The 19,180-nt window shown below is 46.6% G+C and overlaps 1 protein-coding gene across 7 annotated transcripts in view; it reads right to left on the reverse strand.

Moving 5' to 3' along the window:
- Positions 1–9,950, reverse strand: part of ENTPD4 (ectonucleoside triphosphate diphosphohydrolase 4) — a 35,170-nt gene extending 25,220 nt beyond the window's left edge. Inside the window, exons 1-5 of one of the 7 annotated variants that reach the window (XM_071454849.1) lie at positions 9,857–9,950; positions 8,683–8,788; positions 7,700–7,885; positions 3,651–3,856; positions 607–757 (exon numbers count right to left, since the gene is read on the reverse strand). In XM_071454849.1, the coding sequence (XP_071310950.1) occupies positions 607–757; positions 3,651–3,856; positions 7,700–7,885; positions 8,683–8,756 (617 nt within the window). In that variant the 5' untranslated portion in view covers positions 8,757–8,788; positions 9,857–9,950. Of the gene's footprint in view, positions 1–606; positions 758–3,650; positions 3,857–6,311; positions 6,416–6,532; positions 6,867–7,151; positions 7,347–7,425; positions 7,594–7,699; positions 7,886–8,682; positions 8,789–9,856 lie in introns of those variants that run through there. The other 6 variants (XM_071454850.1, XM_071454853.1, XM_071454852.1 and 3 more) reach the window with 6 other exon arrangements.
- Positions 9,951–19,180: the final 9,230 nt, after the last annotated feature.

Here is a 19,180-nt window from a genome sequence, read left to right on the forward strand (position 1 = left end):
AAACTCCTGCAAACCAATCCCAAAACACCCTAAAGTTCTTCCACACTCACAATATGGAAATATCCTTTATCCAGACCCTTTGGAGTGCAGGAAGCAAAGTCAGGAGAGGAAATCATGGAGGAATTCCATGTTTCTCCCAGTACCTGGCTTGATTTTCGTTACCACCTTTTCCTGTTCCTGTCCCATGGACAAACCTCTTCCTCCTGCCCCATTTCAGATTTGAGCTCTACAAATATCCCTGCAAACCAACCCCAAAGAAACCTGGAGTTGTTCCACATTCAGAACATGGAAATATCCTTTATCCAGCCATGTTGCAGTGCAGGAAGCAGAGTTAGGAGAGGAAATCATGGAGGAATTCCATGTTTTTCCCAGTACCTGGCTTGATTTTCATCATAAAGAGTTTCCTGCTGCTGTCCCTGGAAAATCCTCTCTCTCCTACCCCATTCCAGATTTGAGCTCTAGAAAACTCCCTACAAACCAATCCCAAAGATACCTTGAACTCTTCCACCCTCTCAACATGGAAATGTCCTTTCTGCAGCCGCTCTGCAGTGCAGGAAGCAGAGCTGGGATTCAGCTGGAATTCCCAAACCACCAAGCAGGACTCACCTCTCGGGCAGGATCCTCATGCCTGCAGTGCACAGGATGTACAGAGGGGTCTCCTTGTGCTTGGAGCGGGGCACGTGCTGGGCAGCGAAGCTCAGCAGGGGCGAGATGTAATCGCTGACCTTGTCCGGAGAGCCGGCAAACTCCGCAATGCCTGCGGAAACACAACGGGGAGAGGAGCAGCTGCAGCTGCAGCATTGCCTGGGCAAGGCTGAGCAGAGCTTGGGGGGTGCCCTGATGAAGGCAGGAATGATGAATCTGAATCCATGTTCTCAGAAGGCTGATTCATTATTATATATTATGTTATGTTATGTTATGTTATGTTATGTTATGTTATATTATATTACATTATATTATATTATATTATATCATATTATATTATGTTATATCATATTATACGACATGATATGACATTATATTACATTATATTATATTATATTATATCATATCATATTATATCATATTATATCCCATTATATTAGTTATATTATATTATATTATATCATATCATACCATATATTATATCATATTATACGACATGATATGACATTATATTACATTATATTAAATTATATCATATCATATTATATCCCATTATATTATGTTATGTTATATTATACTATACAACATGATATGACATTATATTACATTATATTATAATACATTATATTATATTCTATCATATTACATTATATTATATCATATCATATTATATCATATCATATTATATCCCATTATATTAGTTATATTATATTATATTATATTATATTATATTATATTATATTATATGACAAAATATGACATGATATTACATTATATTATAATACATTATATTTCATTATATCATATAATATCATATCATTTTACATTATATTATATCATATCATATTATATCCCATTGTATTATATCATATCATATATATCATATCATATTATATTATTAGAATGCTATACTAAACTATACTAAAGAATATTATACTATTCATATATGATATAGCATATATAGTGTACTATTATATAAAATATAATAAATATATTATATAAATAGTATACTATTCATACTATGTACAGAAAAGATACTTACAGAATGCTAAAAATATAATAAGAAATAATATATTATATTATATCCCATTATATTATATCATATAATATATATCATATCATATTATATTATTAGAAGGCTATACTAAACTATACTAAAGAATAGTATACTATTCATATATGATATAGCATATATAGCGTACTATTATATAAAATATAATAAATATATTATATAAATAGTATACTATTCATACTATATACAAAAAGGATACTTACAGAATGCTAAAAATATAATAAGAAATATTATATTATATTATATTATATTATATTATATTATATTATATTATATCCCATTATATTATATCCCATTATATTATATCCCATTATATTATATCATATAATATATATCATATCATATTATATTATTAGAATGCTATACTAAACTATACTAAAGAATAGTATACTATTCATATATGATATAGCATATATAGTGTACTATTATATAAAATATAATAAATATATTATATAAATAGTATACTATTCATACTATATACAGAAAGGATACTTACAGAATGCTAAAAATATAATAAGAAATATTATATTATATTATATTATATTATATCCCATTATATTATATTATATCCCATTATATTATATCATATAATATATATCATATCATATTATATTATTAGAATGCTATACTAAACTATACTAAAGAATAGTATACTATTCATATATGATATAGCATATATAGTGTACTATTATATAAAATATAATAAATATATTATATAAATAGTATACTATTCATACTATGTACAGAAAAGATACTTACAGAATGCTAAAAATATAATAAGAAATAATATATTATAGTATAATATAATAGAGAATGTTACACTAACCTATACTAAAGAATAGTATACTATTAATATATTATATATATAGTATACTATTATATTTTTATATATATATATAATACATATATTTTATATATATATATATATATATATAATATACAAAGTATACTCTTCATACTATATCTGAATACCACCTTTTCTTGTCCCATGGACAAACCTCTCCCTTCTGCCCCATTTCAGATTTGAGCTGTACAAATATCCCTGCAAACCAATCCCAAAGAAACTTGAAATTCTTTCACACTCACAGCATGGAAATATCCTTTATGCAGCCCCTTTGGAGTGCAGGAAGCACAGTCAAGAGAGGAAATCATGGAGAAATTCCATGTTTCTCCCAGTATCTGGTTTGATTTTCTTTACAATGAGTTTCCTGCTGCTGTCCCATGGAAAATCCTCTCTCTCCTACCCCATTCCAGATTTGAGCTCCAGAAAACTCCCTACAAACCAATCCCAAAGATACCTTGAACTCTTCCACCCTCACAACATGGAAATATCCTTTATCCAGCCATGTTGCAGTGCAGGAAGCAGAGTCAGGAGAGGAAATCATGGCGGAATTCCATGTTTCTCCCAGTACCTGGCTTGATTTTCATCACCACAGGTTTCCTGGAGCTGTCCCTCATTTGCTGGATGTCCAGCAGGTCGGGGGACAGCACCTGCCTTATCCATGGAAAATCCTCTCCTTCCTGCCTATTTCAAACTGTAAGCTCCACAAAACCCCCTGCAAACCAATCCCAAAGAAACCTGGAGTTGTTCCACACTCACAACAGGGAAATATCCTTTATCCCTTTATCCAGACCCTTTGGAGTGCAGGAAGCAGAGTCAGGAGAGGAAATAATGGACAAATTCCCACATGGAGCTGACTTTTCCCAGTACCTGGATTGATTTTCATCACCATGGGTTTCCAGCGGCTGTCCCATGGACAAACCTCTCCCTCCTGCCCCATTCCAGACTTAAACTCCTTCAAACCAATCCCAAAGAAACCTGGAGCTGTTCCACACTCAAAACATGGAAATATCCCTTATCCAGCTACTTTGTAGCGCAGGAATCCAAGTTAGGAGAGAAAACCATGGAGAAATGCCAGGTTTGTGCCCATACCTGGTTTGATTTTCATCACCACGGGTTTCCTGGAGCTGTCCCTCATCTGCTGGATGTCCAGCAGGTCCTTGGGGTTGCCGTTGTGCCGGGGCCAGCAGTACACGAAGACGCGGGAGCCGCTGCTGCCGCAGTCCACCACGATGCCGTAGCTCAGGTTGGGGTTCCCGGTGTCCGTGGCCTCCGTGTCCCTCACCCTGGCCAGGTACCTGGGGAAATGGGGATTGCTGCAGGGAATTGCTGCAGGGAATTGCTGCAGGGAATTGCACTCCCTATGTGTCAGAACCCAGGACACTGCTCTGGCTGCCCTGGGTGATTCCTGTCGCAGACATCTTTCATGAACAATCCTTTCTTGGGATTTTTCCCTGTGAGAAGCTGCAGTTTCAGCAACCAAAGGTAACAATGGTTATCTGCTGCTGTGGAATGCAACACAGACCTGTGACTGGTGTCCTGTGGGTGTTTGGATTTCCTGACCACTCATGTCTCATGCTCTGAGACACAGATCTTTGTTTTTCATTCTTTTCTATTCTTAGCTTAGCCAGCTTCTGAAGAAACCTTTTCCTTTCTATTTCTTTTTAGTATAGTCTTAATGTAACTGTCCTAGGGTGACGTTATGATGCTTGTATCCCCATTCATGTGTTCTGTTAATGTTGGATATTATGTTCTGTACCTTTAAGACTGGCTCTGAAGAGGGAAAGTTTTGTTTTGGTTTTCTTATCAGCCTGGCGGGACACAGAGACTGCAGCTTTTGCTTTTCCTGCTTTTGCTTTTTGCTTTGCTCTCTCTTGCTCTTGCTTGCTTCGCTTCTGCTTGCTTTTGCTCATTAGCTAGTTTAGCTAAACTGTCCAAATTTCTTCCTGGACCGTTTCTCCTTTCCTTTTTCTGACCATTTCAAACCTGCTCCGGACTGGGACCTGGGAAACACCGAGAGTTTGCACCTTGTGGCCTGCAGCAGCTGGCCCAGCGCCAGAGGGACTGAGAACAGAGTGAGCAACCCCCAAGAGAGACTTTCTGAATTTGTCATCTTTTTCAGAGCGGTGTCACCTGGTATTGTTCATTTTGTGTGCTGGGGGGTGCTGTGCCTGTTAAATAAACAGGTTCTTTCCACTCTTCTCCAAGGAATCCTTCCTGAACCAGCTGGGGGAAGGGGCTGTGTGGGTTTGCTTTCTGGAGGGGCCCTAATTTGGAAATTCCCCTCCAAATTTGCCCTAAACCACGACAGTAACATATATCATAAAATAATAAATCAAGCCTTCTGATCATGGAGTCAACGTTCTCGTCTCTTCTTCATCCTGAAAACCCCTGTGACCACAGCCACAGACTCCAGACCCTGGCAGGGGCTCAGAGACCTTGGCACAGAGTCACAAACACCTGTGCCTCTGATTTTAGCCCATGGAAACAATTCCCAACTTTGTGTGAAGGTTTACAAGCCACAAGAGTTTGAGTAGAATGACAGTGAATTTATCACAGGGTGAAAAAGTAGAATTTTGGGGATTTAGAATGGGGGTTCAAGAGGCAAGATGGAGGAATCTGGATGTGTCCTGTCCTCCTTCTTCTTCTTCTTGTCCTCCATCCTGTGATGGTGCCACTTTTGGATTGGTTTAGGGTAGAGACAGACTGTCTAACACAGGTGATAGGTATTGGAAAATTAAAATAAATAAAGTACACACAGTTTTTAGTATAAAAAGCCCCCAGGGGACCACCCCAAGGGCAGGGACTGTGCCACAACCCGACCTGCTGGACAGATCTCAGCAGGTCAGAGGAAGAATGGAATAGATGAGAGAAAATAAACAACCCTGAGAATGAGAGCCAAGCCCCTGTGGAAGCTCCTGTCCCAGGTCCAGCTGGACTTGCTGTGGATCAGGAGCAGAGCAGCGTTTCCCCTTTCCTCAAAAGCTCCATTTCATTCTTTTCCATGATTCTTTCCCTTTTTTCCAGGGAATTCTTTCCTTCTTTTCCCATGGAATTCTTTCCTCCATTCCCCCAGGCTCCACTTCCTGTTTTCCATTGAAATCTTTCCCTCTTCCAGGGAATTCTTTCCCTCTTTTCCCATGGAATTCCCCCCCTCTCACCTCTGCAATCTCCCATCCTGGGCTTGGCCACACTTGCTGCAGATCAGGAGCCAGGACATTGTGACTGTTCCTCCTTTCCTTCCTCCTTCCCCTCTTTTCCCATGGAATTCTTTCCTCCATTCCCCCAGGCTTCACTTCCTGTTTTCCATTGAAATCTTTCCCTCTTTTCCAGGGAATTCTTTCCCTCTTTTCCCATGGAATTCCCCCCCTCTCACCTGTGGAATCTCCCATCCTGGGCTCAGCCACACTCACTGCAGATCAGGAGCCAGGACACCTGTGACTGTTCCCCCTTTCCTCCAGGCTCCACTCCCTCTTTTCCCATGGAATTCCCTCCCCTCACCTGTGGAATCTCCCATCCCACCCTCAGCTGTACTTGCTGGAATCAGGACCAGGGAGCAGAGCAGCATTTCCCCTTTCCCCCAAAGCTCCATTTCCCTGTTTTCATGGATTCCCTCCCCTCTCACCTCTGGAATCTCCCATTCCAGGCTCAGTACTTCCAGCAGATCAGGAGCAGAGAGACCTGTTAGTGTTTAGTGTTCCCCCTTTCCCCCAGGCTCCATTCCCTGTTTTCATGGATTCCCTCCCCTCTCACCTCTGGAATTTCCCTTCCCAGGCACGGTGCTTGCCACAGATCAGGAGCCAGGACACCTGAGACTGTTCCCCCTTTCCCCCAGGCTCCATTCCCTGTTTCCCATGGAATTCCCTCCCCTCACCTGTGGAATCTCCCACCCCAGGCTTGGTACTTCCTGTGGATCAGGAGCAGAGAAGCCTTTCCCCATTCCCTGTTTCCCATGGAATTCTGTGCCCTCTCACCTCTGGAATTTCCCGTGTCCTGGGCGCGGTGCTGGCCACGGATCAGGAGCAGGGAGCAGAGCAGCATTTCCCCTTTTCCTGTTTGCCATGGAAACATTCCCTGCTTCCCATGGAATTCTCTCCCTCTCACCTCTGGAATCTCCTGGTGCCTGCCGCGGATCAGGAGCAGAGCAGCATTTCCCCTTTCCCCCAGCTCCATTCCCTCCATTCCCATGGATTCCCTCCTCTCTCACCTGTGGAATTTCCTGTCCCAGGTGCGGATCAGGAGCAGAGCAGCATTTCCCCTTTCCCCCAGGCTCCATTCCCTCCATTCCCATGGATTCCCTGCTCTCACCTCTAGAATTTCCTGTCCCAGGTGCAGATCAGGAGCAGAGCAGCATTTCCCCTTTCCCCCAGGCTCCATTCCCTCCATTCCCATGGAATTCTCTCCCCCTCACCTCTGGAATTTCCTGTCTCAGGTGTGGATCAGGAGCAGAGCAGCATTTCTCCTTTCCCCCAGGCTCTATCCCCTCCATTCCCATGGATTCCCTCCTCTCTCACCTGTGGAATTTCCCATCCCAGGTGTGGATCAGGAGCAGAGCAGCATTTCCCCATTCCCATGGAATTCTCTCCCTCTCACCTCTGGAATTTCCCGTCACGGTGCCTGCCCTGGACCAGCAGCAGGGAGCAGAGCAGCATTTCCCCATTCCCATGGATTCCCTCCTCTCTCACCTCTGGAATTTCCCGTCCCAGGTGCGGATCAGGAGCAGAGCAGCATTTCCCCTTTCCCCCAGGCTCCATTCCCTCCATTCCCATGGAATTCTCTCCCCCTCACCTGTGGAATTTCCTGTCTCAGGTTCGGATCAAGAGCAGAGCAGCATTTCCCCATTCCCATGGAATTCTCCCCCCCTCACCTCTGGAATTTCCCGTCGCGGTGCCTGCCCCGGACCAGCAGCAGGGAGCAGAGCAGCATTTCCCCATTCCCATGGATTCCCTCCACTCTCACCTCTGGAATTTCCTGTCCCAGGTGCGGATCAGGAGCAGAGCAGCATTTCCCCTTTCCCCCAGGCTCTATCCCCTCCATTCCCATGGAATTCTCTCCCCCTCACCTGTGGAATTTCCTGTCTCAGGTGCGGATCAAGAGCAGAGCAGCATTTCCCCATTCCCATGGAATTCTCCGCCCCTCACCTCTGGAATTTCCCATCGCGGTGCCTGCCCCGGACCAGCAGCAGGGAGCAGAGCAGCAGCGCCGCCGCGGCCGCGGCCGCCCCCAGCAGCAGCAGCTGCCGCAGGGACGCGTTCAGGATGCGGGGACACCCCACGGGGGAGAGGCTGAAATGCCACGAGGCCGGGAGCAGGCAGGAGATGCTGATCCTGCAATGCCAAGGGAGAAACGAGCGGATTGAGGGATGGATTTGGTGCTAAACGCACCTGGAAAATTCCTGCCTGGAGGGTGTGGATGGGCTGGGATGGAATTCCCACTCCTGCCCCATCCCTGGGAGTGGCCTGGGCTGAGGAGGATGGAAAGATCCCATGGGATTTGCTGGGTTTGGGGCTGCAGCTCCTTTCTATCTCCTGGCTTTCTTTCAAAGTCTCAGGAAAATTAGAGCCAGGAAGGAGGGAAAAGCCTGGCTTGGGATTCAGGGAATGGAAATCTGGGGATGATCCTGGAGAAATCTGGGAGGACCTCAGGGCAGTTCCCCAGGGCCTGAAGGGGCTCCAGAGAGAGAGACCTGAGACAAAGGATGGAGGGATGGGACACAGGGAATGGCTCCCACTGCCAGAGGGCAGGGATGGATGGGATATTGGGAAGGAATTCCTGGCTGGGAGGGTAGGGAGGGGCTGGGATGGAATTCCCAGAGCAGCTGGGGCTGCCCCTGGATCCCTGGCAGTGCCCAAGGCCAGGCTGGAGCCCCCTGGGACATGGGAGGTGTCCCTGCCATGGCAGGGGTGGGATGATCCTGAAGGCCCCTTCCAACCCAGCCCAACCCAACCCAACCCAACCCAACCCAACCCAACCCAACCCAACCCAACCCAACCCACTGCAGGGTTTTGCTGTGGATTGAGAGGACTCAGGACACCATTCCCATGCTGGAATTCCTGATTAGGTTCCCTGTTCCTTCCCTCCAAAGCCTTTCCAGTTTATCCCACAGTTCCTCTGGGATCCTTACCTGCCCATTTTGGGATGGGGCAGCAGCAGGAGCTGTGGAGCCTCAGCCGGTGACCTCGGAGGGACCAGGAACATCCGAGCTCCCCTGGGCCATCCCTGCTCTGCTCCTGAGGGAAAACCAAGGCAGCTGATTCCCTGCAGAGCCTGGGGACATCCCTGAGGGAGCTGATTCCCTGCACAGCCCTGGGACACCTCTGAGGGAGCTGATTCCCTGAGGGAGCTGATTCCTTGTTCAGCACAGGGAGATCCTTGAGGAAACACCCTGGGATGGGATCCTTCCCTTCCCTTCCCTTTCCCAGGTAAGGAATGCAGGAATCCAAAGGAAAACAGGGATCCAGAGGGGATGGAAGCACTGAATCCCCTCGGGCACGGTGGGGAGGGTCTGGGGTGGGATTCCCAGAGGAATTCCCAGAGGAATCCCTGGATCCTGGCAGTGCCCCAGGCCGGGCAGGAAGGGCTGGAGCAGCCCGGGACAGCGGGAGGTGCCGGGCTTGGGGCTGGATGGGATTTCAGGTCCTATTTCAGGTCCTTCCCACCCAAAGCATCCCGGGATCCCGGGACCCCTGCCAGGATCAAACACCAGCAAAACTCCAAAAGAGCCAAGGAAATGAGGGAATTCCAGCCCAGGGACGCAGCCGGGGCTGTCCCTCCTTCCCCGGCCCGAGGGGAGATCCCGACCCAGGCGCCACCAGGGAGCGGAGCCGGGGCCGGGCGGCCGGAGGGGACAGCGAACAGCGGGATGGGGAATAACGGGGTGAGGGAACGGGGTGAGGGAACAACGGGCCGGAGGAACAACGGGATGAGGGAAAGGGATGAGGGAAACGGGATGGAGGCAAGGACGAGGACGGGACGGGGAAGGGACTCGGAGCGGAAGGAGCTGGTGCAGCTCCCCTCGGCCGCCACCATCCCGCAGGGCTCGGCTCGGCTCCCCCCGAACCCCGCGGCGATCCCGATCCCGCTCCTATTCCCATTCCCGGTCCCGATCCCGGTCCCATTCCCGTTACTGGTCCCATTCTCATTCCCATTCCCGGTCGTGTTCCCGGTCCCGGTCCCGGTCCTGTTCCCGATCCCATTCCCGTTCCCGATCCCGTTCCCATTCCCGGTCCCGTTCCCATTCCCATTCCCGGTCCCGTTCCCAGTGTTTCGCCCCCTCTCTCTCTCCCCCGCAACTTCACCTCCCGGGCCGCCCCATGGCAACCGGCCCCACGCCACTTCCGGGTGCGCCGCCGGACGTGACGCAGAGCGCGCTGACGTCACGGCGGGGCCGAGAAGGGATTCCCCGGGGGCGTGGCTTTGGGGGCGTGGCCATTGAGGAGGGGGCGTGGCCAGGAGGAGCCGGGTGCGCTCCGGTAAAACCGGCCAAAAATCGCTATAAAAACACCGTTAACGGCAGAAATAGGAATTTGTGGCTACAAATATGCCAAAATTGAGAAATATATAAAGTTCGTAGCTATAACTGTGTCAATATTTTGAAATATATAAAATGTATAGCTAAAAATGTGTCAATATTTTGAAATATATTAAATTCATAGCTATACTGTGTCAATATTTTGAAATATATAAACTTCATAGCTATAACTGGGTCAATATTTTGAAATATATAAAATCTATAACTAAAATGTGTTATATTTTGAAATGTATAAAATTTATACTTAGACATGTGTCAATATTTTGAAATACATTAAATTTATAGCTATAAATGTGTTACTATTTTGAAATATATAAAATTTATCCTTATAAATGTGCCAATATTTTGAAATATGTTAAATTTATAGCGTTAAAAGTGGCAATGTTTTGAAATAAACTTATATGTGTGTCAATATTTTGGAATAAATGAATTTATAATTTAATTTATTAAATTAATTAATTTATTAAATTAATTTATTAAATTTATTTCTTTAATTAATTTATTAATTAAATTAATTTATAATTTAAAATTTATCATAAATAAAAATAAATATTTGCTATCACTATGCAAATATTTTGAATTATATTATTATATATATCCAATGGTTGTAGCAGCTGTAATACATATCTCAATATTTACGATCTAAAGAATAAATACTTTAATTTTATTAAAAAAAAAAAACAACAAGAAAGGGGAGGAAATTCCACGGGGAGAAGGGGAATTCTCCTGCGTTTTGCCACTGAGCGGCAGCACCGCCTATGCCCACTCCAGGAGAAATGGAAAAGTTTCTCCTGGCCAGGATGAGATGGAAAAAACGGGAATAAAATCAGGGAATTGCAGGGGAAGCGGGGCTGGGGGTGGAATCCATCCCGGGAGGGGCTGGAGAGGAGGGGGTTTGTGGTGGGAAATTATCCCGGGGGAGGGAAGGGAATGAGGGAGGGGAAAAAGGAATAAGGAAAGGGGGAGTGAAAAGGGAATGGAATAAGAGAAAGGGAAAGGAAAAAGGGAAGGAATAAGGAAAGGAGAAAAGGAAGGAATAAGGGAAAGGAAAAAGAAGGAATAAGGAAAGGAGAAAGGAAAGTTGAAAAGAGAAAGGAAAGGGGAATGGAATAAGGAAAAGAAAAGGGAAGGGGAAAGGAAAAAGAGAAGAAAAAAAAGACGAATGGAATAAGGAAAGGAACAAGGAAATGGAAAGGAAAGGTGAAGAGAGAAAGGGAGGGAAAGGAATAAAGAAAGGAAAAAGAAAAGGAATAAGGAAAGGCGAAAGGAATAAGGAAAAGGGAAGGGGGAAGGAAAAAGAAAGGGGAACAGAATAAGGAAAGGAAAAAGGAAAGGGGAAAAGAAAGGTGAAGAGAGAAAGGAATAACGAAAGGAAAAAGGAAAGGGGAAAGGAAAGGGGAAAGGAAAAAGTGAATGAGAAAAGAGAAATGGAAGGAATAAGGAAAAGAAAAAAGGAAGGGGAAAGGAATAAGGAAAGGAGAAATGAAAGTTGAAAAGAGAAGGGAAAGGGGAAAGGAATAAGGAAAAGGGGAGGGAAAAGGAAAAAGGGAAAGGAATAAGGAAAGGAAAAGGGAAGGGGAAAAGAAAAAGGAAAGGGGAAAGGAATAAGGAAAGGAAAAGGGAAGGGGAAAAGAAAAAGGAAAAGGGAAAGGAATAAGGAAAGGAGAAATGAAAGGAATAAGGAAAAGAGAAGGAATAAGGGAAGGGAAAGGGAAGGGAAAAGGAAAAAGGAAAAGGGAAAGGAATAAGGAGAGGAGAAATGCAAGGAATAAGGAAAAGAGAAGGAATGGGGAAGGGAAAGGGAAGGGAAAAGGAAAGAGGAAAAGGGAAAGGAATAAGGAGAGGAGAAATGCAAGGAATAAGGAAAAGAGAAGGACTAGGGAAGGGAAAGGGAAGGAATGGCTGGAGCGCGGTGAGGGTTCCTCAGCCCGGCCTGGCAGGGGGAGTTTGCCGAGGGCCCAGCCCCGCTCGGGGCCAGGAGGGGCAGCGCGGGCCCACCCGGGCCGGGAACGCCGGGGTGAGGGAGCAGCGTTTGGGGTTTCTGCGAGGGGAATCGGCCCTGGGACACGGCCCGGGCACCGCTGTGCCCTCGAGGGCCCCGTGTCCCGGCCGGGGCCGCTGCACCCTGCGGGGAGCAGGGACGGGAGCGGCCGGGGTGGGCGGAACAGGGGAAGGGTCTCCTGTTGACAACAGGTCAGAAACTGCTGTAAAATAGCTGACGGATTGTCGCCCTGATTTTTTAAGATTTACTAAGCCTTCTGATGTTTATATTCTTGTAACAAACTTTCTCACACGCTTTCTGTAAATAACTCATTGTTTTGCATTCTTTTCTGGAGGAGGAGGAGAAATGTGATGGGCTGTTGGTTTGTGCAGTGTCATTGGAGAGGTGGCACTGTCACCCTCCAATCCACTGTCACTTCTGGAAAACTATAAATGTTGGAGTCAGATAATAATAAATAAAAATAAAACTTCCCTTTTTTCTTCACCTGGAGAGCAGCTGTGTGTGCTTGTGTTCTTTTGTGTCCTATGGCAATATCAGATCATTAAGCACGTGCTGTTAGTTTGGTTATTCTATTGTAAAAGGGGTTAAAAGGGGAGTTGTAAGGAATATGGTGCTCAAGGTACCATGACACACCTCAGGGTGGTCACCAATTGTGGTGTTGTGGGTCCCAGGTGAGGTGAGAGATGAGAAATGACTCCAAGTTCTCAGAAGGCTGATTGATTATATAATTATATTATGTTATATTAATTATATTATATTATATTATATTATAATGATATACTAAAACTATACTAAAGAAAGAGAAAGGAGACATCAGAAGGCTTGACAAGAATGATAATAAAAACTTGTGACTGACCAGAGAGTCCAACACAGCTGGGCTGGGATTAGTCATTAATTAAAAACAATTCACATGGAGCCAATCAAAGATGCACCAGTTGGTAAACGATCTTCAGACCACATTCCAAGCAATCAGATAATTATTGCTTACATTTCGTTTCTGAGGCTACTCAGCTTCTCAAGAGAAAAATCCTGGCAAAGGGATTTTTCATAAAATATCACAGTGACACCTCAGTAAAGTGCAGCACCCCCAAGGGAAACGAGCCAGCCTGGACAGAACTGCAATGGCCAATCAAAGCCTAAAACCTTCATGCAAATGAAGGATCCAAACAGAAACCAATCCAGAGGGACAAAAAACAGGATAAAATGGGGCTCCTGACCCACTGAATTGTGCTGCTCCATCTGGGACATCGGGGCCATCACTGCTGAGAGCCCCAGCGCCGGCGCTGCAGCATCCTCGAGGGAACGCTCCTGTCTCATTCCCAACACCATTCCCATCCCCATTCCCATTTCCCTTCTTATTCCCACCCCCATTCCCATCCCCATTCCCATTCCCCTTCTCATTCCCATGCCTATTCTTATCCCCATTCCCATCCCCATTCCCATTCCCCTTCTCATTCCCATGCCCATTCTTATCCCCATTCCCATTCCCATCCCCATTCCCACTCCCACAGGCCCCCTTGCTTTAGGCCTTTCTTTTTCTTTAGTACCAGGAGCCTGCTCTCATTTTTATCATCTCCCAGTGGGATTTTCCTCCCAGATTTCTGCATTTATTCGTTTAAATGTTCCCGTTTCAAAGCTCCCGAAGCTGCACTGGCTTTGGGGTGAGTAAAGCGGATTTTTTTTCTCTGCTTGTGTTGTGGCAGAAGGCTCAGAATGCATCAGTCCTCATTCCAGGACTGATTGTTTTTAATCCCATTTTAAACAGGTTTATTTGCCCTGAAGTGGTGAAACCCATCAGAGTTAATCAATTTGACCCAGGCCATGGGAGGGGTCAGGCCAGAGCAGGATCCTGGAATGGTTTGGGTTGGAAGGAGCTTAAATCCCATCCTATTCCAACCCTGACACCTCCCACTGTCCCAGGCTGCTCCAAGCCCTGTCCAGCCCGGCCTTGGGCACTGCCAGGGATCCAGGGGCAGCCACAGCTGCTCTGGGAATTCCATCCCAGCCCCTCACCCCTCCCAGCCAGGAATTCCCAAAATCCCATCCATCCCTGCCCTCTGGCAGTGGAAGCCATTCCCTGGCTCCTGTCCCTCCAGCCCTCCTGCCCAGCACATTCCCAGTGTCCAGGGCTGCTCCTGCACACCTGCAGAGGGATGGGAGAACAAAATCTGGAATGTGTCCCATCCCTCCATCCTTTATCCCAAGTCCCTCTCCAGCTCTCCTGGAGCCCTTTTAGGCTCCGGGGAACTGCCTTGAAATCTCTCCAGATCCTTCCCTTCCCTTCCCTTCCCTTCCCTTCCCTTCCCTTCCCTTCCCTTCATCCCAAGCCAGGCTTTTCCCCTCCTTTCTGCCTCTAATTTTGCTGATTTCTGGAAATGAAGCCAGGACAAGCCCAGGAGCTCCAGCGCTGAGGGCTCCTCTCTGCCCGGTGCCACCAGTCCCTCCCAGAATCACCTCCAGCTGCGCCCTCCCATTGTTCCCCCAGGGCTCCAAACCAGAAAGGCGAGTTGGGAAAAAAAAACCCCAAACAACAACTTTAGTGCAGGAAATAATCCCAAAGCAGCTTTAATTACACGCGGCGGGCTCTGCCTCTCCCTGCGCCCGCCCAGGGAGGGGGAATTGGGTCAGGTAATGTGAGCACTGCAGGAAATTCGGAAATTCCGGGAGTCACACCTTGAACTTGGAAGGGCTGAGCTCCCTGCCTGGCTCTGCTGGAGCTCCAGCGCTGCCCTTTTCCATCCTGGGATGGTTTGGGGCTGGAAAAAACCCCCAGAGAACCACCAGGGCTTGGCTCTTTCTGGTTTCTTTCTTGCGAGTGACGCTGTGGTGACGCTACACAAAATCCCGGCGGTGAAACCGATCCCTGGGTGACTCAGGCAGAAAGGAGAAAGTTCAGGAATGTGGTTAAAGCTGGGAACGATCCTGCTCTGCCTACACGCCCCAATTGTTTCATTCTGATGGGCTCCAGCACTTCTGGGGGCAAAGAACCCCATGAATCCCTACCTGAGCTTGTGGCAGAGCAGGAATTCCTGTTTTCCGTGATTTCCCAGCCCTGATCCCAACAGCAGCACCTCAAATGCTTTAATGCCTACCCTGAGCTTGTGGCAGAGCTGGAATTCCTGTTTTCCATTATTTCCCAGCCCTGATCCCAACACCTCAAGTGTATTAATCCTTATCCTGAGCTTGTAGCAGAGCAGGAATTCCTGTTTTCTGTGATTTCCCAGCCCTGATCCCAACAGCAGCACCTCAAGTGCATTAATCCTTATCCTGAGCTTGTAGCAGAGCAGGAATTCCTGTTTTCCATGATTTTCCAGCACCAATCCCGTTCCAACACCATTCCTGCAGTCCACACCTTTCCCTCAAAGCTGCACAAAGTCAGAGGGGCTGGAGCTCCAGCGCTGCCTCTTCCCATCCTGGGATGGTTTGGGGCTGGAAAAACCCTCAGAGAACATCAGGGCTCAATTCTCTCCAATTTTCTTTGCTGGTGACTCTCCCTGGCATCACCTCTTGGGTGCTGAGAAAGTTCAGGAATGTGGTTAAAGCTGGGAATGATCCTGCTCTGCCTACGTTCAAAACATCAAATGGTTTCGTTCTGATGGGCTCCAGCACTAAAAAGTGCATTAATCCTTATCCTGAGTTTGTGGCGGAGCAGGAATTCCTGTTTTCCATGATTTCCCAGCACTGATCCCATTCCAACACTGATCCCAGCACCTCTTGGGTGCTGAGAAAGTTCAGGAATGTGGTTAAAGGAACGATCCTGCTCTGCCTACTTTCAAAACATCAAATGGTTTCATTCTGATGGGCTCCAGCACTTTTTTGGGGGCCAAAAAGTGCATTAATCCCTACCCTGAGCTTGTGGCAGAGCCGTAATTCCTGTTTTCCATGATTTCCCAGCACTGATCCCAACACCTCAAGTGTATTAATCCTTATCCTGAGCTTGTAGCAGAGCAGGAATTCCTGTTTTCCGTGATTTCCCAGCCCTGATCCCAACAGCAGCACCTCAAATGCTTTAATGCCTACCCTGAGCTTGTGGCAGAGCAGGAATTCCTGTTTTCCATGATTTCCCAGCTCTGATCCCAACAGCAGCAGCTCAAATGCTTTAATGCCTACCCTGAGCTTGTGGCAGAGCAGGAATTCCTGTTTTCCATTATTTCCCAGCCCTGATCCCAACACCTCAAGTGTATTAATCCTTATCCTGAGCTTGTAGCAGAGCAGGAATTCCTGTTTTCCATGATTTTCCAGCACCAATCCCATTCCAACACCATTCCTGCAGTCCACACCTTTCCCTCAAAGCTGCACAAAGTCAGAGGGGCTGGAGCTCCAACGCTGCCTCTTCCCATCCTGGGATGGTTTGGGGCTGGAAAAATCCCCTGGAGAACATCAGGGCTCAATTCTTTCCAATTTTCTTTGCTGGTGACTCTCCCTGGCATCACCTCTTGGGTGCTGAGAAAGTTCAGGAATGTGGTTAAAGCTGGGAATGATCCTGCTCTGCCTACATTCAAAACATCAAATGGTTTCATTCTGATGGGCTCCAGCACTAAAAAGTGCATTAATCCTTATCCTGAGCTTGTGGCAGAGCAGGAATTCCTGTTTTCCATGATTTCCCAGCACTGATCCCAACAGCAGCACCTCAAATGCTTTAATCCCTACCCTGAGCTTGTGGCAGAACAGGAATTCCTGTTTTCCATGATTTTCCAGCACTGATCCCAACACCTCAAGTGTATTAATCCTTATCCTGAGCTTGTGGCAGAGCAGGAATTCCTGTTTTCCGTGATTTTCCAGCCCTGATCCCAACAGCAGCACCTCATGGAGGCTTCAAACCAGGAGCTGCTGCTCCCAAAGTGGGTCAGGCCACCCCGAAGACAAAACAGAATTGTTTGTTTATATTTCTGGAGTTTGCAAATATAAAGATAAAAAATAACTGGGACACGTTGGGTTTCCAAGCAGATGAATCTCCCTGGGCTCTCCATTCCCAGGAGAATCCAGGGTGGAGCCATTTCCAGGGATCTCCTGAGGCTGGCACTGCCTTGGAGCTCAGGATGGGGCTGGGAAAAGAGCTCCAGACTTGGGGTTAAATTTGTATTTTGGGACTGGGAAAGAGCTCCAGACTTGGGTTTAAATTTGTATTATGGGGCTGGGAAAGAGCTCCAGACTTGGGGTTAAATTTGTATTTTGGGGCTGGGAAAGAGGTGCAGACTCAGGGTTAAATTTGTATTTTGGGGCTGGGAAAGAGGTGCAGACTCAGGGTTAAATTTGTTTTTGGGGCTGGGAAAGAGCTCCAGACTTGGGGTTAAATTTGTATTTTGGGGCTGGGAAAGAGGTGCAGACTCAGGGTTAAATTTGTATTTTGGGACTGGGAAAGAGCTCCAGACTCAGGGTTAAATTTGTATTTTGGGGCTGGGAAAGAGCTCCAGACCTGGGGTTAAATTTGTATTATGGGGCTGGGAAAGAGCTCTAGACCTGGGGTTAAATTTGTATTTTGGGGCTGGGAAAGAGGTGCAGACTCAGGGTTAAATTTGTATTTTGGGGCTGGGAAAGAGCTCCAAACTCAGGGTTAAATTTGTATTTTGGGGCTGGGAAAGAGGTGCAGACTTGGGGTTAAATTTGTATTATGGGGCTGGGAAAGAGCTCTAGACCTGGGGTTAAATTTGTATTTTGGGACTGGGAAAGAGCTCTAGACCTGGGGTTAAATTTGTATTATGGGGCTGGGAAAGAGGTGCAGACTCAGGGTTAAATTTGTATTTTGGGGCTAAGAAAGAGCTCCAGACCTGGGGTTAAATTTGTATTTTGGGGCTAAGAAAGAGCTCCAGACCTGGGGTTAAATTTGTATTTTGGGGCTAAGAAAGAGCTCCAGACCTGGGGTTAAATTTGTATTTTGGGGCTGGGAAAGAGCTCCAGACTCAGGGTTAAATTTGTATTTTGGGGCTGGGAAAGAGCTCCAGACCTGGGGTTAAATTTGTATTATGGGGCTGGGAAAGAGCTCCAGACCTGGGGTTAAATTTGTATTTTAGGGCTGGGAAAGAGCTCCAGACTCAGGGTTAAATTTGTATTTTGGGACTGGGAAAGAGGTGCAGACTCAGGGTTAAATTTGTATTTTGGGGCTGGGAAAGAGGTGCAGACTCAGGGTTAAATTTGTATTTTGGGGCTAAGAAAGAGCTCCAGACCTGGGGTTAAATTTGTATTTTGGGGCTAAGAAAGAGGTGCAGACTCAGGGTTAAATTTGTATTTTGGGGCTGGGAAAGAGCTCCAGACTCAGGGTTAAATTTGTATTTTAGGGCATTTTGGGTGTTTTTAAGGAGGGATGTGCTGAAAGGGGCTGGTCTGTGTCCCTGGGATGGGAAATTTATTCCCACATGGAATCTGTCTTTCCTATGAGGATCTGGCACCCAAACTTGCCAAAAAAAAAGCAGTGAGGACATAAAATTCCAGCTGGCTGTTGCTACAAATAAGATTAAAATCAAATCAACCATTTCTATTCGCTCTGATCCCTCTTCTGAAGCCTTCATAAAATGCCATAAACCAGGGCCTTTTCCTTTCCACATTAAAATCATGGAATGGTTTGGTTGGTTCCACCACCCCAGGCTGCTCCAGGCTGGCCTTGGACACTTCCAGGCATGGAGCAGCCACAGCTCCTCTGGGAATTCCATGCCAGGGGAAGAAAACCACTAATATCTGATGCTGAACACTCCAATTTTTAATTTTTTTTTTTTTAACAAAATAACTTTGAATTTGCTGCTCTGTGGCTTGGGCAGCTGCCAGGGCAGCCCCGTGCTGCTGGTGGGGAGGATAAACCCCCTGGGCCAGGTGGTGCTCAGCTGTTAGAGAAGCTGGAGATTTGCAGAGTGACAAAGATGTAAATACCAAGCCCTGGATGCAGCAGATAAAGCCCAGTTTGGGTGCCCACCTCCCAGCTGGGCACTGCTGCCTTATCAACCTGCCTGCAGCTCCTGCCTCTGGCACTCCTGCACAGAGGGGAGGCCTTGGATAAGGAGCTCCAGGTGCTCCTTATCAGCTGGGAGGTGCCCAGGGGCTGGGGGGCTGCCCCAGGCCAGCAGGGGCCTTCCTCCCCCTGCCTGGGCTCCTCTCTGA

Source organism: Agelaius tricolor, unplaced genomic scaffold (genome assembly GCF_023055355.1).
Source record: "Agelaius tricolor isolate 1412-34295 unplaced genomic scaffold, bAgeTri1.0.p SCAF_41, whole genome shotgun sequence".
Lineage (NCBI taxonomy): Eukaryota > Metazoa > Chordata > Aves > Passeriformes > Icteridae > Agelaius > Agelaius tricolor.